Genomic DNA, 23,554 nt, shown 5'->3' on the forward strand with positions numbered 1-23,554 from the left:
AATCGGGTCTATAGTTGTCTGGAAAGCTAGGGTAGTGACCTAGGCTAGGAAACCTCCTGGTAAAGCTTGTGTGTTTAACGTCTAAGGTGTTTATCACCGAGTCCTCCCTCCGGCGGCGGCATCAAAGACGGTTCAAAGTCCCGCGGCCGTGTGTCGGCAGCGCGGTGCCGGTCTGTGCTGTATTGTCGTCCTATTTATTACCTCATCCCCGTGAGTGATATACTCACTCGCAATCATTCCAACAATAGGCGGGCGGCCAGCGTCAAACGGCTGACGTCAAGCCGTTAGAATAAAAACTCGAGAAACTCCAGCGTCGGTACTCATTCGTGCTGGTGACTTTCCAAGAGTGCGTATCTTGTTGTATCTTGATTCCTCTTGCGGTGAAGTTTGAGACCATGGCGACTGCTTGTGTTCAGGATCTACCTCCCTTCTCCCCGCTGTTAGACGACGTGGAAAGAGAGAACCGATGTCCGGACAGTGACGCGACCAAGCCGGCTGAATCAGGGACCAAGAAAGGTACGTTATATTCTTCGTTATACTAGGTCTTACTCCCTGAATTACATGTACATTATTGAGTTTATTTTGGATGTTAGCAATTTGTACCTGTACACAGAACTTTCCAATGTGCCAAAATCCTTCTTTGACTACATCATAGCGATGAAGTTAGAACTTCCTTGATACTCGTGTAACATTCCTTGACTCGATAATTTTGTTAATTATGTTACTTATGCGTTTTGTTCTAGCAAATCTAGTTGAAGTCAAAATTGTATCAGGTATTACGCTTTTATGTAACCTGAGTGTCTTTCAATTTGTAACTCAGCTCCTCGTCCGTAAAAAAATCCGCTAGCGCCCATGCTAGCCGTTTTGTTCTTCGAGCACAAAATATATTATCGATGCAGGCCATGTACAAAATTTGTTATATGTTTACCTGTTTTGAATGATGCCCTATGCGTTTGTGACACCTATGCACATTTGAGTGTTGGTAGCGTTTTTATAACTCTGCATTTCGTCACTGCCCAGGTGCCAAGCGGAGGGACAGGACCAGGCGGTCGGCAGGAGGAGACGCCACGGGCCGGAGACTCCGGATTAACTTCTCGGCGCAGCAGCTGTCCACCCTGGAGGCGATGTTCGCCCAGAACCGCTACCCTGACGCCGACACACGGGACCGCCTCGCGCAGACACTCGGGGTCGCAGAGTCCAGAGTCATCGTAAGTTGGGGTTTTCATTCGTTCGTGCTCTATAAAACATAAACATGGTTCTTTGAAAGGCGAAGGCGTCTTTGTGTGTGTTTTTTTTTCTTCGTGTCACATTTTCTTCGACAATGTACATATTTTGGTGCAAAAAAATGTTACCTGGGTTCCAGACTGTCAGGGTCAATCCCCATGAAGAGATCATTGTATGATCAAGGGCAAGGAGGTTGAAATGTATTCAATCTCCTTGGTATAACTGAGGAGTGAGGTAAAATATAATTGGGGACATGGTAGTCTATGGAGCCGATGAGCTTGTGTCTGTATCTGACCGTGGCAACGTCCTGGTACCCAGCTGGCTTCAAAAACCATTGAAACAAATGTTTCTCAGACTATCGTAGACAGTAGCAATATATAGGAGCAATATTTGTGAAATCTTTCAGACGGGTCTTGTTATGTTAATAATAATGTTAATATCATTGGCACATCATTTAATACATTCCTCTTTATTTTTCACCCGACCAGGTGTGGTTCCAGAACAAGCGAGCTCGGAGCCGTCGCCAAGACAAGAGTCGCGTCGCCCAGCCCACAGCCTCCAACCTGCCCGTCTTCCCTCCCATGGACAAGTCTCCCGACCAGACCTACTCGTACCCCGAGCCGTACAGCCAGCCGTGCCCCACGCTGTACGCCTCATCCGCTCTGCAGCGCCCCAAGACCGTGCATCACTTTCCCGCCAACCTGAGCTGCAACCCCCCGGCTGCACCTTCCCAGTCCCGCCGCTGGGCGTCCTCACGACCCGCTACGGACGTCACGGCTACCACCTGGTCCACCCTCACCGTCCCGTCCGCCGGGAGGTTCTACGACCGCGAACCGATGGCCCAGTTCCGCGGGGGTCAGCTGTCGTCTTCCCTGTTCGCCATGGAAGAGAACGGCAGCGACGACGAGGTGAAGGACTTCGGCGCCATGCACGACGAGTCCCGGGTCCGCGTCTCCATCCCCTCCCTAGAGGGCCCGCGGATCAGAGCCCCGCTCACCGCCCTCAGCACGCTCAACTACGGTACCGTCAAGGAGCTGGCCATCCAGTGCCCACACCCGGGCGGCGCGGGACCCTACAGCCCCATCTCCGAGCCCGACGACAGCCTGCCAACGCTCGAGGCCTTCAGACCGGGCTCCGTCCAGTCCGCTTCTTCCACGCCGACCTCGGAGCTGAGCGAACCCGTAGACTTTGCCAGCCTGCCGTCGCCGGCCGCGCTCGTGGACATGTACGACGTAGTCGACGAACTGAAGGACTTCTTGACACAGTACCCGTTGTTCTGAGATCTTCCGAATGAACACAGTGAACTTAGGATTGTACAGCGTTATTGTAAACCAAAATTGTTTTCTTGGACTCCTCCTAGATCTTGGCATCTGTATTTTTGGCGAAGTCTTTTGAAGGGTTGGGCGTAAACGGTAACATTCTAACGGTAATTACAAACTTAAGAATGTGACAAGTATAGAATTGTGTCTTACTGCTCTATCAGAGCACCCAGTGTAATTTTTTGTACAGGATCGACATGTAAATATGTAAAAGAATAAAACAATTATTGGCACATGCATATCCTTGTCTTTCGTGCATTACTACTTTACATACTGAGATTTGTACATTCAAATACTAGTATATCGAACCATGAAGTGAGGTTATGTATCGTTATGAAAGTCACTTGTACAAAAACGCCATAGAATCACTCACTGTAGTGTTGTAGACAAATAAAAGTTCCAAATCAATCGAATATAAAGGTAACTGCTATGTTACAACACACAAGAAAGTAAGCTAACAAATTATAAGAATCAGGAACATCAGCATTTATTTCTAGAATCTGAGAGCTAGAATGTTTCCATCGTTCATAGTCGGTGTCGTATTTAATAATCTCCAAGCAGATCCCTTTCGGTGGCAAAAAGACAAATTGGTCAAGGCAGTATCCATTAGCCAGAGAAGGTCGCCGGCCCGGTTGGTGGGATTAGCGACAAAAAACACGGCCATATATAAAACAAGACTTTTGAAAAAAGTTTATCTCGGCCGCTGGCCATGTAGTTTTGTGTTCTTGGAGGATGTCCACATAGATTTGTGTAACTGCTAGAGAGGAAAGAATGTATTACCTAGTATGTTCATACCTGTAACACCAAACAGGGTAATAAGTTGGCTTCCATTATCATTTGCTTCAATGGAATTAGTGAAAAATGATCATTGCTAAATACAATATAACGTTAAGTATATGTAACCACTACAATAATTTTCATTTTATTTCTATTTTTTTATTTTTATTTATTTTTTATTTATTTTCATTTTATTTTTTATTCTGTTTTATTTTATTTCATTTAATTTTATTCTATTTTATCCGTTCTATGCATTATCAAACTTCTCCTCTACTGCTAGAGCTACTAAAACTTCACACCGAATATATTAAACATTTTAATTCGCCCCCTCTAGCGGTTTGGGCCAAATTGCAGCTTTCCAAAAAAATCCAAGATGGCGGCGGCAGATCGGGGCGCGGCTCGGCGATTGCCGATTTCATTGTATTTTCCTTGGTCTTTTACGCGATTCAAGCAAAGAAAACAAGTTGACCACAAGAACAAAAGAGTAATACAGCACTGGGAATCTAATGGTCCGTTTTGTTGGGCGGTAATTTCTCATTTCAAGTGAATATTTACTTGCGTCACAGTGATTTATTCACCAATCAAAAGCGACATCTTGCGACTGAAGCAAATATGGAAGGTTAATGTACATAATTTATGTCATTGATTTATTGGTCCAATTACAGCAGCTATTAGCGAAATTCTAGAACATTAAATGCATACTATGATATAAAACAATGGTTTTGTGGTAAACAGCATTTCCTCTTTTTTTAGCAACTTCGTTGTATCAGAATAACGACACTATCATCCGGTAGGTCGACACCACAAAGTAAAGTATACATGCAGAGTAATTGGTTTCATTGGGTTTTTTTTCACGGTCGAAAACACGATCGAACGTACATATTTTGGAGCACAATACCTCGGCCGCTTCAGGCGGCCGAGATAAAAACTAACGATCATTCCCCCACAACCTCTGCTTGGAAAGTAATATTTAAAGGGTTTAAAAAGATGGCTAAATACATACGGAAATACTGAAAACATAGACGCAGTTTTCATAAACATTTCATACATGTACGAAGCATTTCGTGGAATGTATAGATTTAGAAAAGACACCCTTGCTACTTTTTTTATATATATTCCAACATATAATCACAAGACGTGGTGACGGCACACTCATATTAATGCTGCCACCAACATAGGGGACAACACAATACTCATTTTCCACCTGAGTGAAGTGGGGAAAGTCGTGTAAAGTGCCTTTCCCAAGGGCACAAGGTCGGTGGCATGCCAGGACTCGAACCCGGGACCTCTTGGTTCCGAGTCGAGCACTCTGCCGCTACTCCACACGACCCCACACACGCTACTTTTCACCCTCGTCCTCGTTTTTCCGAATAACGTCGTCAGGTATAGTAACGGTGACGGGAATGATTTTATAGTTCCCTTCCCCAAAGTCAGCCAGGGCCACGTTATCACACAGGTACTCCATCTCCCCCAGGCTTCCATCGTGAAGTCTAGTCCTCCCATCCCCCGTGAAGAGTTCGAACAGGCGCAGCTCACAGTACAGGAACAGCCGGGTCTGCCAGGGCAGCGGCGCCGACAGCGCCACATAGCGGTCGTACGTCATAAAGTCAGGCCCGCCGGGGTTCTCCAGGGCGTCTATGAAACGGACGCTGCAGTCTTTCTCAAAGTCGTCCACTGATCTCCTCTTGATCTATCATATAGGAGTGAGACATGCAGGTTTACTACAAATAAGTCGTGATTCGTCAAATGCTGTGACCAGAAGACACCAATAAGAAATCGATCTCATACCTTCGTGAAATATTAGGGTTTTTCAACTTTTTCTAAAGTTTGTATTCATTCCTGTGCATTTGTTGCAGATTCTCTCTCTGCCTTTTCTCACCCACTGGCATGCATAAATAGGTAAATACAAAAATGTATATCAAAGAATGTTTAGACCTTAGAACATGTAGTATGAGTTGATTCATCTATTTCCTTGTACGTAGGTCAATTTTGTTGTTCCCTCGTATCTTTCTGTCTGTATGTCTAGTTTAAGACCTTACGAAAGTCGCTGTACTATTGTTGTGTCAATAAAGTTCTTACCATAACAGGAACTTGAAGACAGGAAATGAGATAAACTCTTCTGGGACCTTTGACCTAACTTCCTATCAGTGTGTCTGGATAGCGACAAACACACACAAACAGACAAACCGAAAACAAAACCGTACACACATACATGAACAAAAAGTAATAAAAAGAGTTTACCTCAGGTAAATGCTCGCGCACCTTGTCCACACAGCGCGGGTAATGCCGGGATATGAAGGCTATGACGCCGTCCCAAGTGGCGGGCTCGGGTTTGACCAAGTCCGGACGGAACAACACCAAGAAACACGGCAGTTCTTCTTTGTACACCTGTAACAGCGTCGGGATATTTGATGGTTCAACATCAACGCTAGGGTTTCTGTATAGTTTGATCATCGAAGTTATTTCATAGATCACAGACATATGTGGAATTTTAAGTCTTCCACTCTTAGTCGTATTTGCTTTTAATACTTGTTTGCTACTAGTAGTTTTCGAAACGACCTGAAAAGGGATGGGCGACGCGCTGCCCAATGAGCTAATATTGCGTAAGGTAGGAACGCCGCCTAGCGACAATATACTAGTATAGGTATGCACCCTAATTCAGGATACACACGTAGTAGGCAGACAAATAAACGTTGTACGCTTCACCTTCCAGTAGATGTATCGGGGGATCAGGCCCAGTTGAACCAGCATCTCATACGGCTTCAATCTCAGCAGAGTTCCGCACACGGTCTCCGGACCGAAGGCGAAAACGTATTTCCTCCCGTCCCGCGAGGACAGCCGGTCGGGCGCGGTCGTGCCCCGGGGACAGGAGCACAGGCGCCCGAAGACGGGCTCGGAAAGGACCTCGGTCCACGCTCGGCTAGGATCTGTCGACGGGATTTCGGAGTCTTTACCTGCGCACAAGTCCCTGACGATGTCGGCGACGGCGTCCAAGTCGAGACGATTTTCCATGTCATGGTTCGAGTTTGGACCTCCTTGATCAGAATCAGAATGACTAGCTGCACAACCCATGGTTTTGTACGCAATAAAACTAGTTGCAGCTTATTTACAAGCTTCTCTTGCCATTTGCTTGACAAGGAAAGATGAAAAACATTGCAGTGAATCTAGGGACGTCAAGAAATAAATATTACGGTACTTATTTGACAAGGAAGAGGCGTGGCCTTGTGTTTATAAACGTTGAACAGGTAACCAGTGATACGTACCACCTTTGACCCCGACGGCACCATTGTTTAAAAGGGGGCACAACATGTTGTTTATATATTTATAAACCAAGCTAAAGGTGGATTGGAAGATTGTGACTTTCGGTTTTCGACAGGCGGCCCAACAGTCAAATATTATACGGGGCCAGTAAGAAATCGTCACAATTTTGCCCCCGAAGATCTGCTTGGAGAGTCATACAGGGTGGTGTATCTTAGCGCCATCTAGCAACATTGAAATGAACTGTATAGACCGTGTATAAACTGTCAGAATGTCTGGAACGTTTGATGCCACAACAAATAGCAAGGCGCGTAACGTTAAAAGACAACATGTTTACAATGATGTAGTGATAAAGAATGTAGACCTACTGGCTGGGTTGCACTTGAGTTAAATATTGTACTTGTTAATTAACAAAGTTACGGTCAAACCACCAAATATAATGCCAACGCTTTGAATATTTGAAGACAAATGTTGTCATACTGAATGTTGTATAATAATATATCCAAGCAGATTTTTTTTCTGGACACTAAGTACAAGACAGTATCAAATAAGTAGGGCAGTATCCATATACAATGTAGTTTGGCTGGAGAAAAAAAAAGATACCTGTCCAAAAAAACGAAAGACCAATAATACACCGAAAATCATGTCAAAACAAGCTAAAGCCGAAAATTCTGCTTGGAGAGTGTAATATACTATGTTTTGTACAAAGTGGCATCATATACATGTACTAACTTTCATTATCTAGTATGTACTTGTATGTATAAAGAATTGTGGTTTTGACACAATAAATTGTATTGGCATTCAGTCAATCTGGTCAGTTCCTTTCATTTATAAATAACAAAAACAAGTTTATTTTGTGTAAAACGGGAAGCTTTATTGCCAAGCAGAACGTACACCATAGTACCACTAGGCCACACGAAGCTATGGACATCTCTGTACAGTGAAGGACTAGGAAAATAACACTCATATATCTAAGTGATAAAACCAGCTGTACACATCTTAACGTTTTCTTTCCATCGTACACTCTACGGTTTTGTCACATCGGTGTGTAGAGATCAGACAGCTTGGTGAATAATTATAGTTCTTGCAGGGGCTACATTGGACATTTTACATGACCCAAGTACATACATTGTCACAGAACACAACGGCACAGCAAACTAGCCTACTGCGCAGACTTTTCTAGCAGCCTGCATTTGTTTCTATGAGCGCAGCTCTTCCAGCTCATAGAAACAAACGCTGGCCACTAGAAAAGCCTGCGCAGGAGGCTAACAGCAAACATCTATTATCCACATTTGTTTCACACAGGGTACAATTCAAGGGGCTGTGGTCTTTCATCCATTCACAAATACTTTCAAATCAAGAAAATATAATCAGTTCATATCAACAGTGAAATCATCACATATTTTTTTTGCTCTTGATTTGATGAGTAGAAAAAAAAAATTTGCCTTAACTAAGAGAAAGAGCAAGGGAAGCAAGTCATCAAGATTTTAGATGATCGATCTATAACTATAACTGAAGGCAAAATCTAAGCCTTTTTTGTCAATTTTTTGCAAGGTCATCTTTGCATGATCTTTTGAGATATTACGGTTGTATGGTAAACATTCATGTGAACGTACATACACAACGTAGAATAAGGCAAAATGCAGTGACAACACAAATCACAAGGGAATGACAAGTGTCAATTTCTTACAGTCCATATTCAATGATTTTATGCTCTTCCAATCTGTGGTTGTTACTTCAATCATAAGTTTCCATAATCTGAAACTAGACTTTATGCTGAGACAATAATTTGTACAGTAAAATAGATCATGTAACTTTAAATTGTATGATACATACAAAAATGTGATAAAAGTAAAATGGAAGACTCACGCAAGCTCTACTATCAATAATTCTAGTTTTGTTGCCCTTGCAAAGACTGCATACAAAAGTGTCTAATGGTGAACATCTATCTATGATTGTCATTATGAGTAAATAATATCAAGGATTCTCTATAACAAACATATAATGCAATAATGATCATCCATACATTTAAATGAAAGGCAAAATGTGACATAAGTTCTTGTACCAATCAGCGTAAACATAGACAATCTTTTAAATCCTGCATTTCATTTTGTCAGGAAAGTCAATTAGCCTACTGTATTCAACATAAAGAAAATAGATTATAGCATAGCAGTTCTTTACACATAAACTTTATGGTACATGTACACATATCTTGATTCATTATCTACAGTGCATGAAAAAGACAAATCCTATTTTATTATGGAAGCCCAGCAATACAAATAGTGACAAGTCAACATAAATTTTAAATGTTCTAGAAGTCTAGGGTATCCAGAGAGCTAGTATGACCATTGTGCTTGAAACTTACTTCTCTATTTTTCTTTTTAATTATAAGTCATTTGAGAAACAAATCTATGAAGTCAATAGCAAAATATGTGCAGGCATAAAATTTCTAATACATTGTATAAAAAATCAGTATGGAAAATCAAACCTCAGGCTTATAGAAACAAAAGTTTCTGTATTATTTCCCAACAAGTTTCTAAACTTTAGCTTGAAAATGTAGGAAATCATGAAGATGTTTTTCTTTCTTCCTTTTTTTCTTACAAATACATACCACAATATTTTTGTGGAGAGGGGACTGACAAGAAGACTTCATTTTTTATCAGTTAAAAGTTCTGTCCTTGCATATACATATTTATTTAATGTCTACATATGTACAAAATGATTTTCTGGAAAAGAAAGTTCACGAAGAAGTTCATTTCCAATGTGGCAATGTCATAAAACTTCAACCTTTCTGCCCAAATTCTCGTCAAAAAACACTTTCTACAAGCGGGGCATTTTTCATTAGATAAGCAAGTACAGCGTATGCATATTCTTGTATGCTGTGATATTAAGATTTGCTATATTCAAAAAGAGCAGCCGTCTTTGTGATTGGCACTGTGATATAGAAAAAGGCTGTACAATGGCCGGTGACATCTTTTGCAATGACACGTTATACTACAAAGCAAAACACAATCATAGCATCCAATCCATTTTTCATTCTAATGCAGCTAAAAAGAGCTCACCCCACTATAAGATTGGACTTCAATCTCAGTCAGGACATGAATGCTGTAGAGAAATATCATATGGTGCTTCATGTTCAGAAAGGGTGTCCAAATACATCAGTGGTGTGGAAGGATTCTTAAATCTTTATCAAAAATTTTACTTAAACTTTCACCACCTACCCTATCTATATCTATAGTCTGATAGCATTATACATATACATAAGTATACATATACATATATATATATATGACACAGCTGTGGCATTTTCTTCACAAAAGGATTGGTAAGAAATAATATAAAAGTGTTTAGAACACATTTTTCATACTTACATTTACATAATTGAAGGAAGATTAGGGCAAGTTCATTTTAAAAGCTTCAAGGGGGAGCTATATCCCCCACCCATCCACTTTTTAAAGTGGAATGGCCCTTCTGCGCCTTGAGTCCATTATGGACCAGCAGCCACCTGTAGAGCCTAGCACCTGCTTGCAAACAGTTGTTTGCAGGTGTTCCCTCAGCTGTAGGAGAAGGACCTGCTGAAGGGAGCCCCGCTCCGATCGCCCAGCTCCGGGCTTCGCTGCAGCTGCCGGCCCACAGAGGGTGTAGCAGAAGTAGCCGGAACAGCGATGTCAGGCATCACACCTCGCCGCGTGCATTCAGTTACCTGCCAGGGATATTTTAAAACAAAGGATTACTTAACAAAAATACATGCAGTTCACACAATTACTCATAAGACATGCCGTAAATCACTTTATGTTTTCGGTAGTAAAAGTTTGCGGTCTGAAATGGACATGTTGGAGGAACTATATGTTTGCGCAGATTTTGCGCTGGCACAGTATGTTCTACCAACATGCTAGAAAAAAAACAAGCCTTACATCAAGTGGATCCACATGTTGGACAGGTGCAGGTCTGGGTGCCAGGGGTCTGGGAGAGGGGGTGAAGGAGAATCTGGTCTCGTCCAGGTGTCTGGCGGGGGCCGACATCGGAGGGACCGCCAACGCCACGGCCGCGGTCGCCCCCGCACCCGGAATGTCGTCGAGAAGCTCGAGGTAGTAGTCCCCCGGGTACTGCAACAGTTCTACGGCCGCGTCGGGCAGGCCGAACTCACGCACCACCCGCAGGTGGATTTGGTACGTGACCAGGCCACGGTCCGGACAGATGCCGTATGCTCGCTGTGCTAACGGGATGCGACGAAGCTCCTTCTCCCTCCCCAACATCGCTCGGACCTTGTCCACATCTGGAACTGGAGGGAGGGAAAATACATGTATGTTAAAGCAGACATCCTTGGGAAGAGCAGCAAAATGTCTCAAATAGCTGGAGGGTGGTCTTGTGATTAGGGTTGTTCAGTCCCCACTGTCCTTGGGAAAGGCAATTTTCCCTTATTTCACTTGATTCAGGTAAAAATGACCTAGCTTTGGTTATTGACGCCATCCTGGATGGGACGTCAAGCTGGAGTTTATGTGTGTAGACTTTGACATACTGTAAAAAGGTTCACTCGCGGTCAAGACTCAAACTGCAAACGTTGGCTTAGTTTTGTTTTGCAAATTAGCGTACATCAGAGATTCATTTCAGACTCCCACTCGGTGAGAGGGGGAAAGTTGGCAGAGGTCTCCCCACCTGTGTGGGTGGAAGGCACATCGCCTAGAGGGAACCCACTCCTTCACTAACAAGTTCCAACACTGTCCACAAACTACTGTCATTCACTTTGTCTGAACAGTAGCAAAATTTCACAGTCTAAGGAAAATGGACTTGATTTTCATGGTGGTGGGAGAGGAGGAAGATAAAAGATGAATGATTTGTTAACGATAATAATAATTTCACAATGCACAAGTAACCATAAAAGAATGAACCCAGGAATTACAGTAAACTGTCCCGGGAAACAGACTACAGATGGATCAAAGCCAAGTTCCTGTCACTGTGAACAGATGGCAGCCATTCAGAACCAATTCCCCTGTGTTCTAGAAGAAGACAGCTCCAGTTCTGAGAGTGAAGTATAGCCTTACAACCTACAGAGTAGGTGGGTGTTTTGAAGTATGGGGATGACATGCAGTCGAACAACATGACAGACTACCTGGCTAAGTTTTCTACAGTTGCAGAGGTAATCGGTCACAGTGGCATCTCTGATGCTTCATTTCTCATTAGTGCTTTGTGTTCGCAAACGGCCCTAAGTTTTGAAGTGTTGTGAATAACATGTTCTGCAGTCTCACAGTTATCTTCTAAGGCCTCAACAGTGAATGTCATTCTTAAACTTGTGTTAGTGGTTCTTAACATTACAACCGATTCTTAACTACATCCAATGTCTTTGGAGAAAAGCTTACATCCATTACTCTATTACTGACTTGCCTTAGGAAACCGTTTCTATGTTGAACTAATCTGGTACTGATGCATTTCAAGTATCCAGAGTATAAAAGAATTTTCACTCAGACAACATTCTGGTTCATTCTGGTGTGAAGATGGTGTAACATTATGGACAAATAGTGTATCTAGTGCTGTGTACATAAACGTTCAGGTCCGGATTTAAGTCCAGAGGTTTAGGCTCAGATCCTGACATGACATATACAAAATTGCATGTTGGCAAACAGTTTGTATTGCACACTGCAATACCAGGGTTTAGAAGCAATACATGTACATGTATCAAGATAGATTGTTTTCATAACACGTCTGGGTGAAACTATGGCTACATAATTACAGAGGCCGACACATGACATTGCCCAATCGCAAATGTTTTCTTCACTTTGCAGCACAAATTTTTCTATCTATGGAAGGCTTTAGGTGGTTCAGAACGAAACTGGGGCATGTCACCTGATTTTGCTTTTTGTAGGTCCGGACTTGGTTCTCAACATTACGTTTTTTCTTGGACTTAAACCTAAACATTTTAACAAGTGTATCCATATTGCACATGTAGGAGTTTTACCTGGTACTTCCCCTGCGATGAAGGCTGGAGGTTTGGCACTGGGTCTGTGTCGGACCCTGGAGGGGGTCTTGTCATCCACCATGTAGAGGGTGTCGGGGATGTGCGACATCCGCATCATACGCAGGCGCACCAGCTCAATCTCCGCATCCAGGTGTTCCTCCAGGATAGCCTGTGGGGAGGGGGGCGGAGGAGGATTGTTTACCACTCAACTAATTATTCTGTTGGTACATACATGTATGTCCTATTTATGACATTTCAATAGCAGTAAGATTATGGATATTATTTTAACTAGAAAGGTATTATATTTGCAAAGTAAATGTGTAATGTTTACCTTCACATGGCAGGGCTCTAGTCAGCTCAAAATTTTTTTCCTTCAGTCCAGGTTCAAGATTGTATCTGGGTGGGGAGCGCTGTAAATTTTGGACTTTCAAGCCTTCAAATTTGACAGGCAAATCATGGGGTTGAGAGTGATTGTCAGTGATCCTCTGGATGTTTTTACATTTTTACCCCAAGATCTTAGATGATTTTGTCTGTCAAGGTAGACTTTAAATTTTTTTTCGTCACACGCCGTAAATTTCCGGTTCTTCACAGAAAAACGGATGCTGGCTAGAACCCAGTGTCACATGGTCTAGCCCAGCAAACTACTGATTTATTTATTCTGACCCACACATACATGTATTCATACGCATGGTGACCAGCCAACCCAACTGTCCTACCACTTGCTACATCATGTAATCACATGGTGTCTGCTACAGCAACAGTTACCACAGTGACAAGCATCTGGTCTAGGTCACTGACCTTATTTTTTTTAACGAAAAAGGAAGAAGAAATGGAGCAAAAACAATATATTTCCTTCTGTAAAGGTACACATAAAAATAATCTCAAAGCATGTTTCAGTGTTTATTTTCCCTTTTAGTCTCAAGTTCAATCAACCTTACACACAGGAAGAGAATAAGGATGAGCATCACGTACGTGTAGGTACAAAATAAGGATGAGCATCACGTATGTGTACTTTGGGGAAATGAAAGCCCAAAGTGGTTAACAAAGAACAATTCCATTACAGGCCGTACTTGTCAGGAGCCGCGCTGTCAGCTTTAAGTGCTCACATCTCGTCAAGAAAAGAAAGGCGCCTCGGGGTAACTTACTCAGTCATAAGTAATTGGAGGCACTAACAGGTCAAAGTGAAAAATATAATCAATCTATCAAGGGGGTCTGTGGTGCTTTTCTTTGTCGAATTACTTTAGCGTGTCATTAACTTATCTGTCAGGGCAACTTGATCTTTGCAGTACAGAAGGATTTTGAGTGCATCGTGTGTGTGTGTCTTGGTACTGACGGCTGTCAGAACATCCTGTCATGTCATGAGATGTTTTCGTTTCAGAGGACTTATTCAGGAACTTGGTTCAAGGACTGCAAGAAACTTTTACCTGGGGACTGTTATGATTGACCAATAGACCTTCATGATACAGATTTTGGTACTTTTCTAAGACACTGGAAGGTCTCCAATGCTAAACATGCAGCACACATTGAATTCTGGGATTGTTGGAAGGATCCTTAGGGAGTTTCAAGAATCAACAATGCTTGCATGACATTAAGACTAAAACAATTGTAAATTTGACAGAATAAAATGGATTTAAGCATGATGATCTATTCTCTGAAGGAGTTATACTTGCTTCTGGATTGGAGTTCTCCTTTACATACAATGCAATTCAAAAGCCCCTGCTATTCTACTTGGCATAAAAAGAGGCTGTGGGATTGTGTTGCGTAACAGCAGAGCATTCGGCTCAGAAACCAAGAGGTCCCAGGTTTGAATTCTGTCAAGTCACCAACCTTGTGCCCTTGGGAAAGGCATTTTACATGACTTTCCTCACTTCGCTCAGGTGATAATGAATATGCCAAAACGATACTGATCGTTATCATGATTGTGGGTATTTAAGGAAAATTAATCCAAGAGTGGGTAACTGGAGGTCTAATTAACCTACTTGGTGTATAAAGAGGTTGTGGGGTTGTGTGGCGTAACGGCAGAGCATTCGGCTCAGAACCAAGAGGTTTCGGTTTTCTCACCAATCTTGTCCAAACCAATAGTATGTAACTAGAGGTCTAACTGACCTACTTGGTGTAAAAAGGGGTTGTGGCATAACAGCATAGCATTCGGCTCAGAACCAAGAGGTCCTGGGTTTGAATCCTGCCATGTCACTGATCTTGTCCAAACCAAGAGTGAGAAACTAGAGGTCTACCTGACCTACTTGGTGTAAAAAGAGGTGGTGGGGTTGTGTGACGTAACAGCAGAGCATTCAGCTTGGAACCGAGAGGTCCCAGGTTCGAATCCCACCACGTCACCAATCTTGTCACCAAACCAAGAGAGGGTAACTAGTGGTCTAACTGACCTTTGCTTCGTCCATGTACGGCTGGAATAACCTGGGTTTGATGTACATGCCGCTGCTCTTGCCCGGGATCCAGGCGTTGGCCTTCCCCGTGTCGCCCCCGAGCATGTGGGAGGGCGGGCTGCTGACCAGGCCGCGCTTGATGGCGGCGGACAGGACGTCGTGGCTGGCGGGCAGGACGTGGTCCACCCGGACGTACGGCAGGACCTCCGACAGGATCTCCCGCAGCTCCACATCATCCAGGTCTCTCCTCTTCACACCCTTCTTACTCACACTGTGGGCCGTCGTGCTCACCAGGTTAGGCTCTGCAAGTACAGGCTGTATGTCAGTATAGAGTACAACACGGGGTGTTTCATATCACCTGAAATATCAGCCTGACCACAGATGGATTGCTCAACGGTCAAAGACCAGTGTTACCCACCCGAGGAAACACACGTTTCAATGCAAAATGCACCAGAAGTTGAGAAAATCTGATATTCCTAAACAAAGTAAAATTGAAGAATTGGATGCATGAATTGTAGGCTGTTGTCGCAACATAATTTTCCAACTTCTGAATCTGTTAAGTCTTGAATTTTTGAAAGCGATGCATACAAAACACATTCAAATTAGTCAAATTATTTAGAAGCGGTTTCTTTGGAAGAGGGCAATATCGGGGGGATGGCTGTATCGGCCACTTGTGAATATCCTCTGATACAGCCCTCTCCTGACGTACCTATCCAAGAAAAAAAAGCAACTCTCATCAAAACAGAAAAGTCTGCACAGGAGGCTGTCAAAAGATTTTCCCTTAGTGATCAGGTTTTGACAAACACTTATTCTTTCATCTACAGGTAGCATCTCCTCTGGACATCAATTCTGACACGCAACACTTTAAATCAAAGCCTTTTAGACAGGCAGCTGGGATGACCTGTGTGTTGACCCACCTCTTTCCTCCATCCTCCGCACCAGCTGGTGTTCCCCCCACTTTAACACGGCCTTCAGCACTTCCAGTTCACTGGCCTGTGGGGGACATGTACAGTACAGGTGAGACACGATAGATTGATTGGTACTGGTTCCGACACCCGTCCGGGGCAGACGGATAATCAGCCCTTACAGGAGATGGTTAAGTTCCTGCTCTGTCAGCTGTACGTCTGAACTAATGTAATATAAACCCTAATCCCAGAAGAAAGGCAAATATTGGATATACCGCCCGCTCTTACTCAAGTGCTGTATCAAACCTTTGAAAGTTATCACCCAGACTAGAAAAAGGTATCTGTGTAGGCTTAGACTTGATCACGCAGGCTCAGTTTTTAGCATGGTCAACTAAAAGTACAACTCTTTCTGACATTGCAAAATTGACTGCATGACAAGGAGCAAAAATGTCAAGTTTAAACATTACGTGGCCTCAAATACTTTTTCCTGCATACCTGCACTAGTGCACATTACCTTCACCAGGCAAATTTCACCTGTACCACTCAGAATTTAGGAAGTATGGATCATACTAAAAACTGTTTATAAACCATAATGCATTATTTCTTTTATACTTCATAGATGGTTACAGTCAATGCATTCAATTAAAGTCCACATACACTTACATGTACATGTATATGCAAAACCCAGTATATGGAACCAGTGCAGGTTAGCTCAGAAGTACATGTACCTAACACAGCTCCAAATGTACCTGCACTAACCTGCATATACCCAGTACATGGACCGGTGCAGGTAGACATCAGAAATACCTGCACAGCTCCAATTTTACCTACACTAACCTGCATATGCAGGTGGTATTTCGAGCCCTGCATTATACATAACATACCTGGAGGTAGTCGGACTGCAGGGCCTCTCCCAAGTAGTCTTTTCCGAGCTCACACAGCACAGGTGAGGAGGCTACCTGGGAGAACTCCTCCTTCAGGTACAGCAGGGCCTGTCTGTGGGCCCACTCCGAGCCGTGCGGCTGCCTGCTCCACTGCAGCGTGGGGATCAGCATGTCCACTGTGATGCTCTCAGCTATGATGTCTTCACAGCCTGGAGGGTACAGAAGCAAAAAAGTCAAAACATTGTACTACTCTTCAAGGAAACAATAAATTTATGTACTTTTGAGTTGCCTCTGTGCACCTTTGACTTTTATGTACCAATTATGTTATGTACAATGTTGTATTAAGTTCTTTAATTTCATGTCTGACTTTTGATTGGTCTTGAATTTGTGTTTCTATGATTTCTGTACCTACATGTATGTTTATGTTCATGTTTATGTTCTGGTGTCTTATAAGCCCATATGAGCTGGGCGACAAAAGTTGCAAGACAGCAAATAAACATTCATTCATTCATTCAATATAGAAGATGTAGTATCAGTAGAAGTAATAAAAGTAGCAGCAGCAGTAGATGACTGGTTTATTTGTCAACATTAACAACAAGCCACATTATATTGCAGCTGTGACTTGTTGACAAGTTGCTTCAAACATGTTACAAAAGGTATTGTTTCTTTCTTTAAATTTGATAAACACATGGCGTAATGCCACATTATGACTACACGTTATACTTTCAAGTATTACAATGTAATTGTACAAATTAAAGCTATGTTCCTTCTCAGGTCTTAGGATGTCACTCAAGAAAGGTAATATTTTTTCATGATTGAGAGAAGACAGAAACTGTAATTTGCAACAATTTCTTGCAGCCACAACCAACAATAAGCCAGTAACAATATTAATAAGTAGGGAGGAAGTGGAAATGAACACATTTTTTGGATCAGACACTCATGGATCAGAACTAACCACAGTTAACACATTTGATACCGAGATCTTTCACAGGTTTCTGACTGCTCAGGCTCTGGCAGCATGTATCTGATTTTGGATTTTCAGCCTAAGCCAGAGAATGTGTCAAAGTGAGCCCACAAGCCGCCGTACAGAAAGCCCCGTCCATATGGAAGCAACGATAACACACGCAACTCTGTAATATTACGCAATAGGTTTTCACATGAACATTATAACGCAAACCTGGAAAGTGTCTCAACCACCTGAAATACTGATTTTTACTAACATTAGGTTATACTGATTTATTTCATGGCTTTCAGATGTAGGAAAGTGTTCCAGCTACTAGCTTTTAACTTGATAGTTTTCAAATGAACGGTAATTCAATGATTTTGGTGAATATTATTAAGATACAGCAGTCTTCCTGAAATGTGGTGAAGCATGATGATTTTTCAAGAACTTTATAGCTCAATGCAGCTTCGCTACAGCTTGTACTTATAGCCAGCCATGTATGCAAATAAGGTGGGCTTAGACTCTTAGAGAACCCCAGTACTAACGCAACCCACCCAACATCTTAATTAGTCTCAGCCTCTTAAAGCTAATTGCCATCTTTTTCCCCCAACAAGATGTATATTAATCAAAATTTGAAAGTTGGAAATTGAGATATAACACCTTTTCCCTACCATTGGCCATTACAGCATTACTTGTAATCTTGTATGCCAAACGTAATTGCTTCGCATGTAAACCTAATTCCCCCAGTAACTCAAAAAGCATTTTTTGCATAATCCAACGTACGACATGCCAAAAGGATGATAGCACAATCACTTTGATGTATTGCGGCAAAATCTTCTGCAGTGTTAATACTGGATTTAAGCTTCATGAATAGAAATTGCAAACCCGAGACGTAAAAAGGTGATCAATTAAGTGATCTATGACTTTGAATCTCGATGCAGAGTATCTAATGCAAGATAAGCACTCGCATGGATCAGAAATTATACCACTTGTAACTTGTGCTAAACAATACATTACTATTCACAGGTACATGTACTTTCATTGTGTCTCCAATTCATAGTTGGGTTAGCTAAAAGCATTTGGACATACATGTAGCTTGGCCCACTTTGGCAAAGGCAACAGTAAGGTTCTTTTAATGAAATGTATAAAAACTGCTACCCCATAAAGGCTATCATTCTACATGGCCTGCCTCTCAAATTTTATGACATCGAGCCAACAGTATTGCAAGGTCTTCTTTTTTCTGAACAGTATAGGCTCTAATCTTCACAGCGCTGTGGAAAAGAGGTTATTGCTATGTACAGCCTAATGCAGAGGTGTAATCGGTCATGAAAATCACCCAGCCTCAAGGCATGGCTTAGCTCTGTACCACGAATATGTAGCCAAGGCCATTTGGTATCACGCTACCATTAATACATTGTGTCCTTGGAAGAAAGACGTCCGTTTGATAAAATAAGTTTTCTGCATACCTGCACCGGTGGGATTGAAAATTACCTGCACCAGACAAGATGTTAAATATATAGTAGTATATAGTAGTATACAGTATGTTCTTAACATCCAATCCAAATGTCAGAAAAATACTAAAATCATTGTTACAGTACTTTTCTTTAGAAATGAAACCTAATTAGTTTTTGCTGACATTCTCCTTTTTTATCCTATATCGTGCACCTAAAAAAATTTTGTGCACTATATATTCTTTTAGATTGGGTGCACCAGTACACCTATTCCCCCTAAAAAACGGTAAAAAAGAACGACTGGTGCAAGTAGACATCAGAAACACCTGCACACCTGCAATCTTATCTGCACTAACCTGCATATGCAGGTGGTATTTCCAGCCCTGTTACTATTTATAACTACTATCATTAATACATACACCTAAGCAGTAATGATAAGACTTCCAGACAGAGGTAGAGTTTACAGTCTAATAAATACATATGAAGTGTAATTGTCAATACACACATGTGTATTTTTAATAGAATACTTTACGAGTGTGTAGAGTAAAAATGTTGTTTGTCCTTCTGTATCCATTAATGCTGCTAGCGTGGATATGTGTGCTTTAAAATTCATGATATTATGCATTATCCAACTACCACTAGACACATAAACAGGGATGAAATACATAGTAACGCCAAGGGATTCTCCTCTCCAATACAAAATGTCTAATGAAAATTAAGAGCAAGGGGTTGTGGCATTTAGACATTATGTAGAAAAAAAAGTAGAATAAATGGCAAGCATGCAAATTTTCAAAAATTACAACAATTTGCAAGTTCTCATACTGTCAACGTATACAGTCTGTACAACTTTGTGAAATAAAATTTTTCTCAAAGTAGTAAAATGTACTGTGTTATATACAACGTAGATTTCCTTTACTGACTTTGTTTTGTGACCTAGGAGAGATTGTAGAATGACAGTGAATATTGGCGCAGACATCCAGCCTATACTATAACTCATCTAATTTCCCCAGCAGGGTTACTCTGTGGCCAACAAACAGTTGAAATACGATAACTAATTCTACAACAGACACCAAGCCTGGGCACTGGCATAAAACATCTTCTTATGAACAGTTTTTTCTGAAGATACTACAGTACAGGTACTACATTTTGCAACGACAGGAAATTTGATTTTGCAATCCGTCTTATCGCTGTGAAAATTTACAGTACAAAATTACCCACCGAAGCAGACATCACATCTGTATGTACCTTAATTTGGGTGATAAATCTCGGTTTTAAGACTTAAGTAGGCCCAGCGCATCTAACTGTAAATAATCCAGATCAGGTTTGGGAGTTGGGAAATGGAGCAGGGGGGAAATTGTTTATATCATCTCCTGTAGGAAAATATTTGCGACCGCCCCAATCCACTGCTCCACTGACAAATGAACGCAGGAAGGCAAAATCATGATAAGTGACCCAAATCAAAGCCTGCATCTCAACCACAAGTAATCAAAAAGGGCCACAGGGCTGAGCACTGCTATCAGAGAAAAAAATAATACATGTATATTCATCCAGAAAGGTAAGATAAGGATGTCAGACTGGCTATAACAAATGAAAATCTGGGGAATCAGGTCAGGATTTTTCGCAGATCCAATTGTGATTGGAGTCAGGAGTTTTGACTGCCAGAAAAAAATATTCATCCAGAACAGTAAGATAAGGATTTCAGACTCCAGGACTGTCAGACTGGCTATAACAAATGAAAATCTGGGGAATCAGGTCAGGATTTTTCGCAGATCCGATTGTGATTGGGGGTAGGGAGTTTTGTCTGTGTGGGGCCTGGCATATATAGCTATCGGCATCTGGTAGATTCCCACCATGCATTACCCCTGTTCCAATCTCGCAACAATGCAGATGCCACATCCTCATGCAGCATTCATAAGTTGGGTTAAATTCATAACATGTCGGGAACGTTCCACCTGGGAATGGGGGATGGAAGCTAGGTCTATCCAGAACCTGTCTCTCATGAATTAAGTCATTCAAGAGAATTAGAGAGAAACCAGCCTGTACATCATTACCTCCATGAAAAATGGAAGTGTTGTTTTTGGTCTAAGTGTTTGAGTGTTTCCACGTATTTGTAGTCAGCATAAATCAAGAAGGTCTGAATGAGACGATGAAGGTCAATGTCAAGTATGGGCCTCCTGGCAGCTGGCCTCGGTACTGCGGCAGAACTTGTGGTTTTTGTACCTTTTCTCCTGGCCATGATAAGGTCCTGATGGCTGCCTGCTTTAATTATGTAATTAATACGTAATTTCAGTAGAGAATGCCATTAATTGAAATAGATTATACTTAATTACAACCTAATTTCCATGATAAAGAAGACAATACAAAGCTCCCAATATTTCAGGGAGATCTCCAAACCCTGGTTGGACTAATGAAGACAGACATGCAGACACACGTGTCATTGCTAATGCAAATCCCTGCTTCAATGGAAACTGTGTGTGCCATGTTTTTGCAGCTTTTGTCTTTGACATGACAGACTGTGCGTGCCATGCTTGGGACATAACACTCTATGTCATATCCAGCACAAAGGATCCTATTTTTACTTGCAAATACATACAAAACACAAAATTAAAGCTGCATAATATTCTTTTTGAGAATATAATCCGAGGAAGATCTGGATTCTGAACATGATCCCTTACACCTGGCCAGATATGCCAGGTGTAGAATCAGCAGACACCTTTGTTTCGAACACCTGCATGCACCTGTCACAGATGAGTCTACAATTCCACCTGCACAATCACAGCTGGATACTCAACATCCTTTCATTACTAATACAGATAACATAGGACGATTATGACAGATAGCTATCTTACTTACTGAACTCACTGAATAGAAAATTACTAGAAAAAAAATACATGCAGTCACAGAGGAATACCTAATTCTTTTTAATGGGGTAAGTAAGCTCGCAGCAGACAAAAATTAGTCTAGAAATCCAGCAGATCTGGGCCTAGGGGAATAGTCTGGCACCAGACACAAGCCACTGGAGAATAGTGGAGCAGGATGTTGTGATGACAATAGAGACTCATCAGTGTGACTGTCATACATGAAGCTCATTACATGAGGTTATGCCAGGAGTAAGCAATGACATGCTTCGTAGGGGTGCTGCTTACAGGCCCAGCCAGCCAGGGTGAATTGGGAAAACATATATTGGGGAGTGGACAAGGCTAGATTCCAGGCTAGAATTGGGATGAACAAAGTACTGTAAATCACAATTTTTTCTCAGTACTTTTAGTTTTATATTCACAGTCACTTTTGTATTGTGAACTTTCCAAACTTTCTTCACAGCTATAGTTTAGTTAGCTACCACAACAGGGCTCGAAATACTGGGTGCATGTGCACCTTAGTGCACCCAAATTTGGAGCTGTGCACCCAATTTTTTCTGTGGGTGCGCCAGTGCACCCAAATATTTTCTTAGGTTTATGTATGTAAAGATGTTAAATGTATAGTAGTATACAGCATATTATTAACAGTCAGAAAAATAATAAAACCATTGTTGTAGTACTTTTATTTAGAAATGCTATTGCTGACATTCTACTTTTAGTTAATATTCTATTTTATATGGTGCACCCCAAAATTTTTTTGTGCATCCAATTTTTTAGGCTGGGTGCACCGGTGCACCTATTCCCAAAAATGAATTTCGATCCCTGCACGATCATAGCAAGCCGTGAACTTGGCAGTGAAACACTGAAGCTACCTCCAGACAGTTTTGGTACAACCTGCACCAAAAACACACCATTGTGACCATAGGTAACTACTCATAAATTATTACAAGATGTAAGGGACCTCCTTGTGGGCCCAAAAACATGGCCAAACATTTCAGTTATGCAGGGGGAGCATTCCTAAGATAACAGATAAGAGACAAGCTACATATATCTTATAAACTACCCTACTGAGATACCAGGTCAGCAACAGGCACAGTGTCCAGCGAAACTGCAGCAAAGAAAGAGAGTACAGCACTTTGCATGCAACCTAAAGCCTTTTTGTTTTGTTCCCAAATGCATCACATGGAATGGCTAAACAGGTATACAAAAAAAATCCTCTTTGGAATGCCGCTGTCAGAATGTGCAGACACAAATCTATGCCTGCACCCTGCCCTGTTTTTGCCCAAACCCAATGGCAACTGACAGGTCAAAATTGGTTCAGTGTGTGGGCAGTGGGAGAGACAGTGTGTCCAGGGATGGTTAGAGCAGGACTCCTGATGGCTCTGTAAGTAAACCACAACAGGGAGATAAATTGGGCCAATGTTTGTGGTTGGGAGAAGTGGTTGTTGAGATAACATCTACAGACTGGCTCCATCACAACCCCCTAGCCACCTCCCCATTACCTACTATCAGTTGGACCAGTACCAGGGGGATGGCGGTATATCCTCCAACCAGCTGTACCCATACTAATCCGGTGCCTACATATACCGTTTTATAAC

At 42.0% G+C, this 23,554-nt stretch overlaps 4 protein-coding genes across 6 annotated transcripts in view; 1 reads left to right on the top strand and 3 right to left on the bottom strand.

Annotated features, from left to right (window-relative positions):
• Positions 1–206, bottom strand: part of LOC109482717 — a 6,797-nt gene extending 6,591 nt beyond the window's left edge. Inside the window, exon 1 of the mRNA XM_019785536.1 lies at positions 202–206. Coding sequence (XP_019641095.1) covers positions 202–206 — 5 coding nt within the window. The remainder of the gene's footprint in view (positions 1–201) is intronic.
• On the top strand, positions 78–2,782 carry LOC109482771 (pituitary homeobox 2-like). The gene is made up of 3 exons (XM_019785609.1): positions 78–516; positions 1,021–1,208; positions 1,713–2,782. The coding sequence occupies exons 1-3, from the start codon at positions 396–398 to the stop codon at positions 2,502–2,504; spliced, it is 1,101 nt and encodes a 366-aa protein (XP_019641168.1). The 5' UTR covers positions 78–395; the 3' UTR covers positions 2,505–2,782.
• A 1,853-nt stretch (positions 2,783–4,635) lies between these two features.
• LOC109482773 lies at positions 4,636–6,585 on the bottom strand. The gene is made up of 3 exons (XM_019785611.1): positions 6,027–6,585; positions 5,562–5,708; positions 4,636–5,010 (listed from the first exon to the last, which is right to left on the bottom strand). Exons 1-3 carry the CDS (start codon positions 6,390–6,392, stop codon positions 4,660–4,662), a joined length of 864 nt encoding a protein of 287 aa, XP_019641170.1. The 5' UTR covers positions 6,393–6,585; the 3' UTR covers positions 4,636–4,659.
• A 1,436-nt stretch (positions 6,586–8,021) lies between these two features.
• Positions 8,022–23,554, bottom strand: part of LOC109482761 (BTB/POZ domain-containing protein 7-like) — a 31,093-nt gene continuing 15,560 nt past the window's right edge. For all 3 annotated transcript variants that reach the window (XM_019785598.1, XM_019785597.1, XM_019785595.1), the window contains exons 3-8: positions 16,705–16,913; positions 15,833–15,908; positions 14,916–15,217; positions 12,532–12,700; positions 10,493–10,860; positions 8,022–10,281 (exon numbers count right to left, since the gene is read on the bottom strand). In XM_019785598.1, the coding sequence (XP_019641157.1) occupies positions 10,132–10,281; positions 10,493–10,860; positions 12,532–12,700; positions 14,916–15,217; positions 15,833–15,908; positions 16,705–16,913 (1,274 nt within the window). In that variant the 3' untranslated portion in view covers positions 8,022–10,131. The remainder of the gene's footprint in view (positions 10,282–10,492; positions 10,861–12,531; positions 12,701–14,915; positions 15,218–15,832; positions 15,909–16,704; positions 16,914–23,554) is intronic.

The sequence above is a fragment of the Branchiostoma belcheri genome, unplaced genomic scaffold (genome assembly GCF_001625305.1).
Source record: "Branchiostoma belcheri isolate BF01 breed outbred unplaced genomic scaffold, Haploidv18h27 scaffold60, whole genome shotgun sequence".
Taxonomy (NCBI): Eukaryota; Metazoa; Chordata; class Leptocardii; order Amphioxiformes; family Branchiostomatidae; genus Branchiostoma; species Branchiostoma belcheri.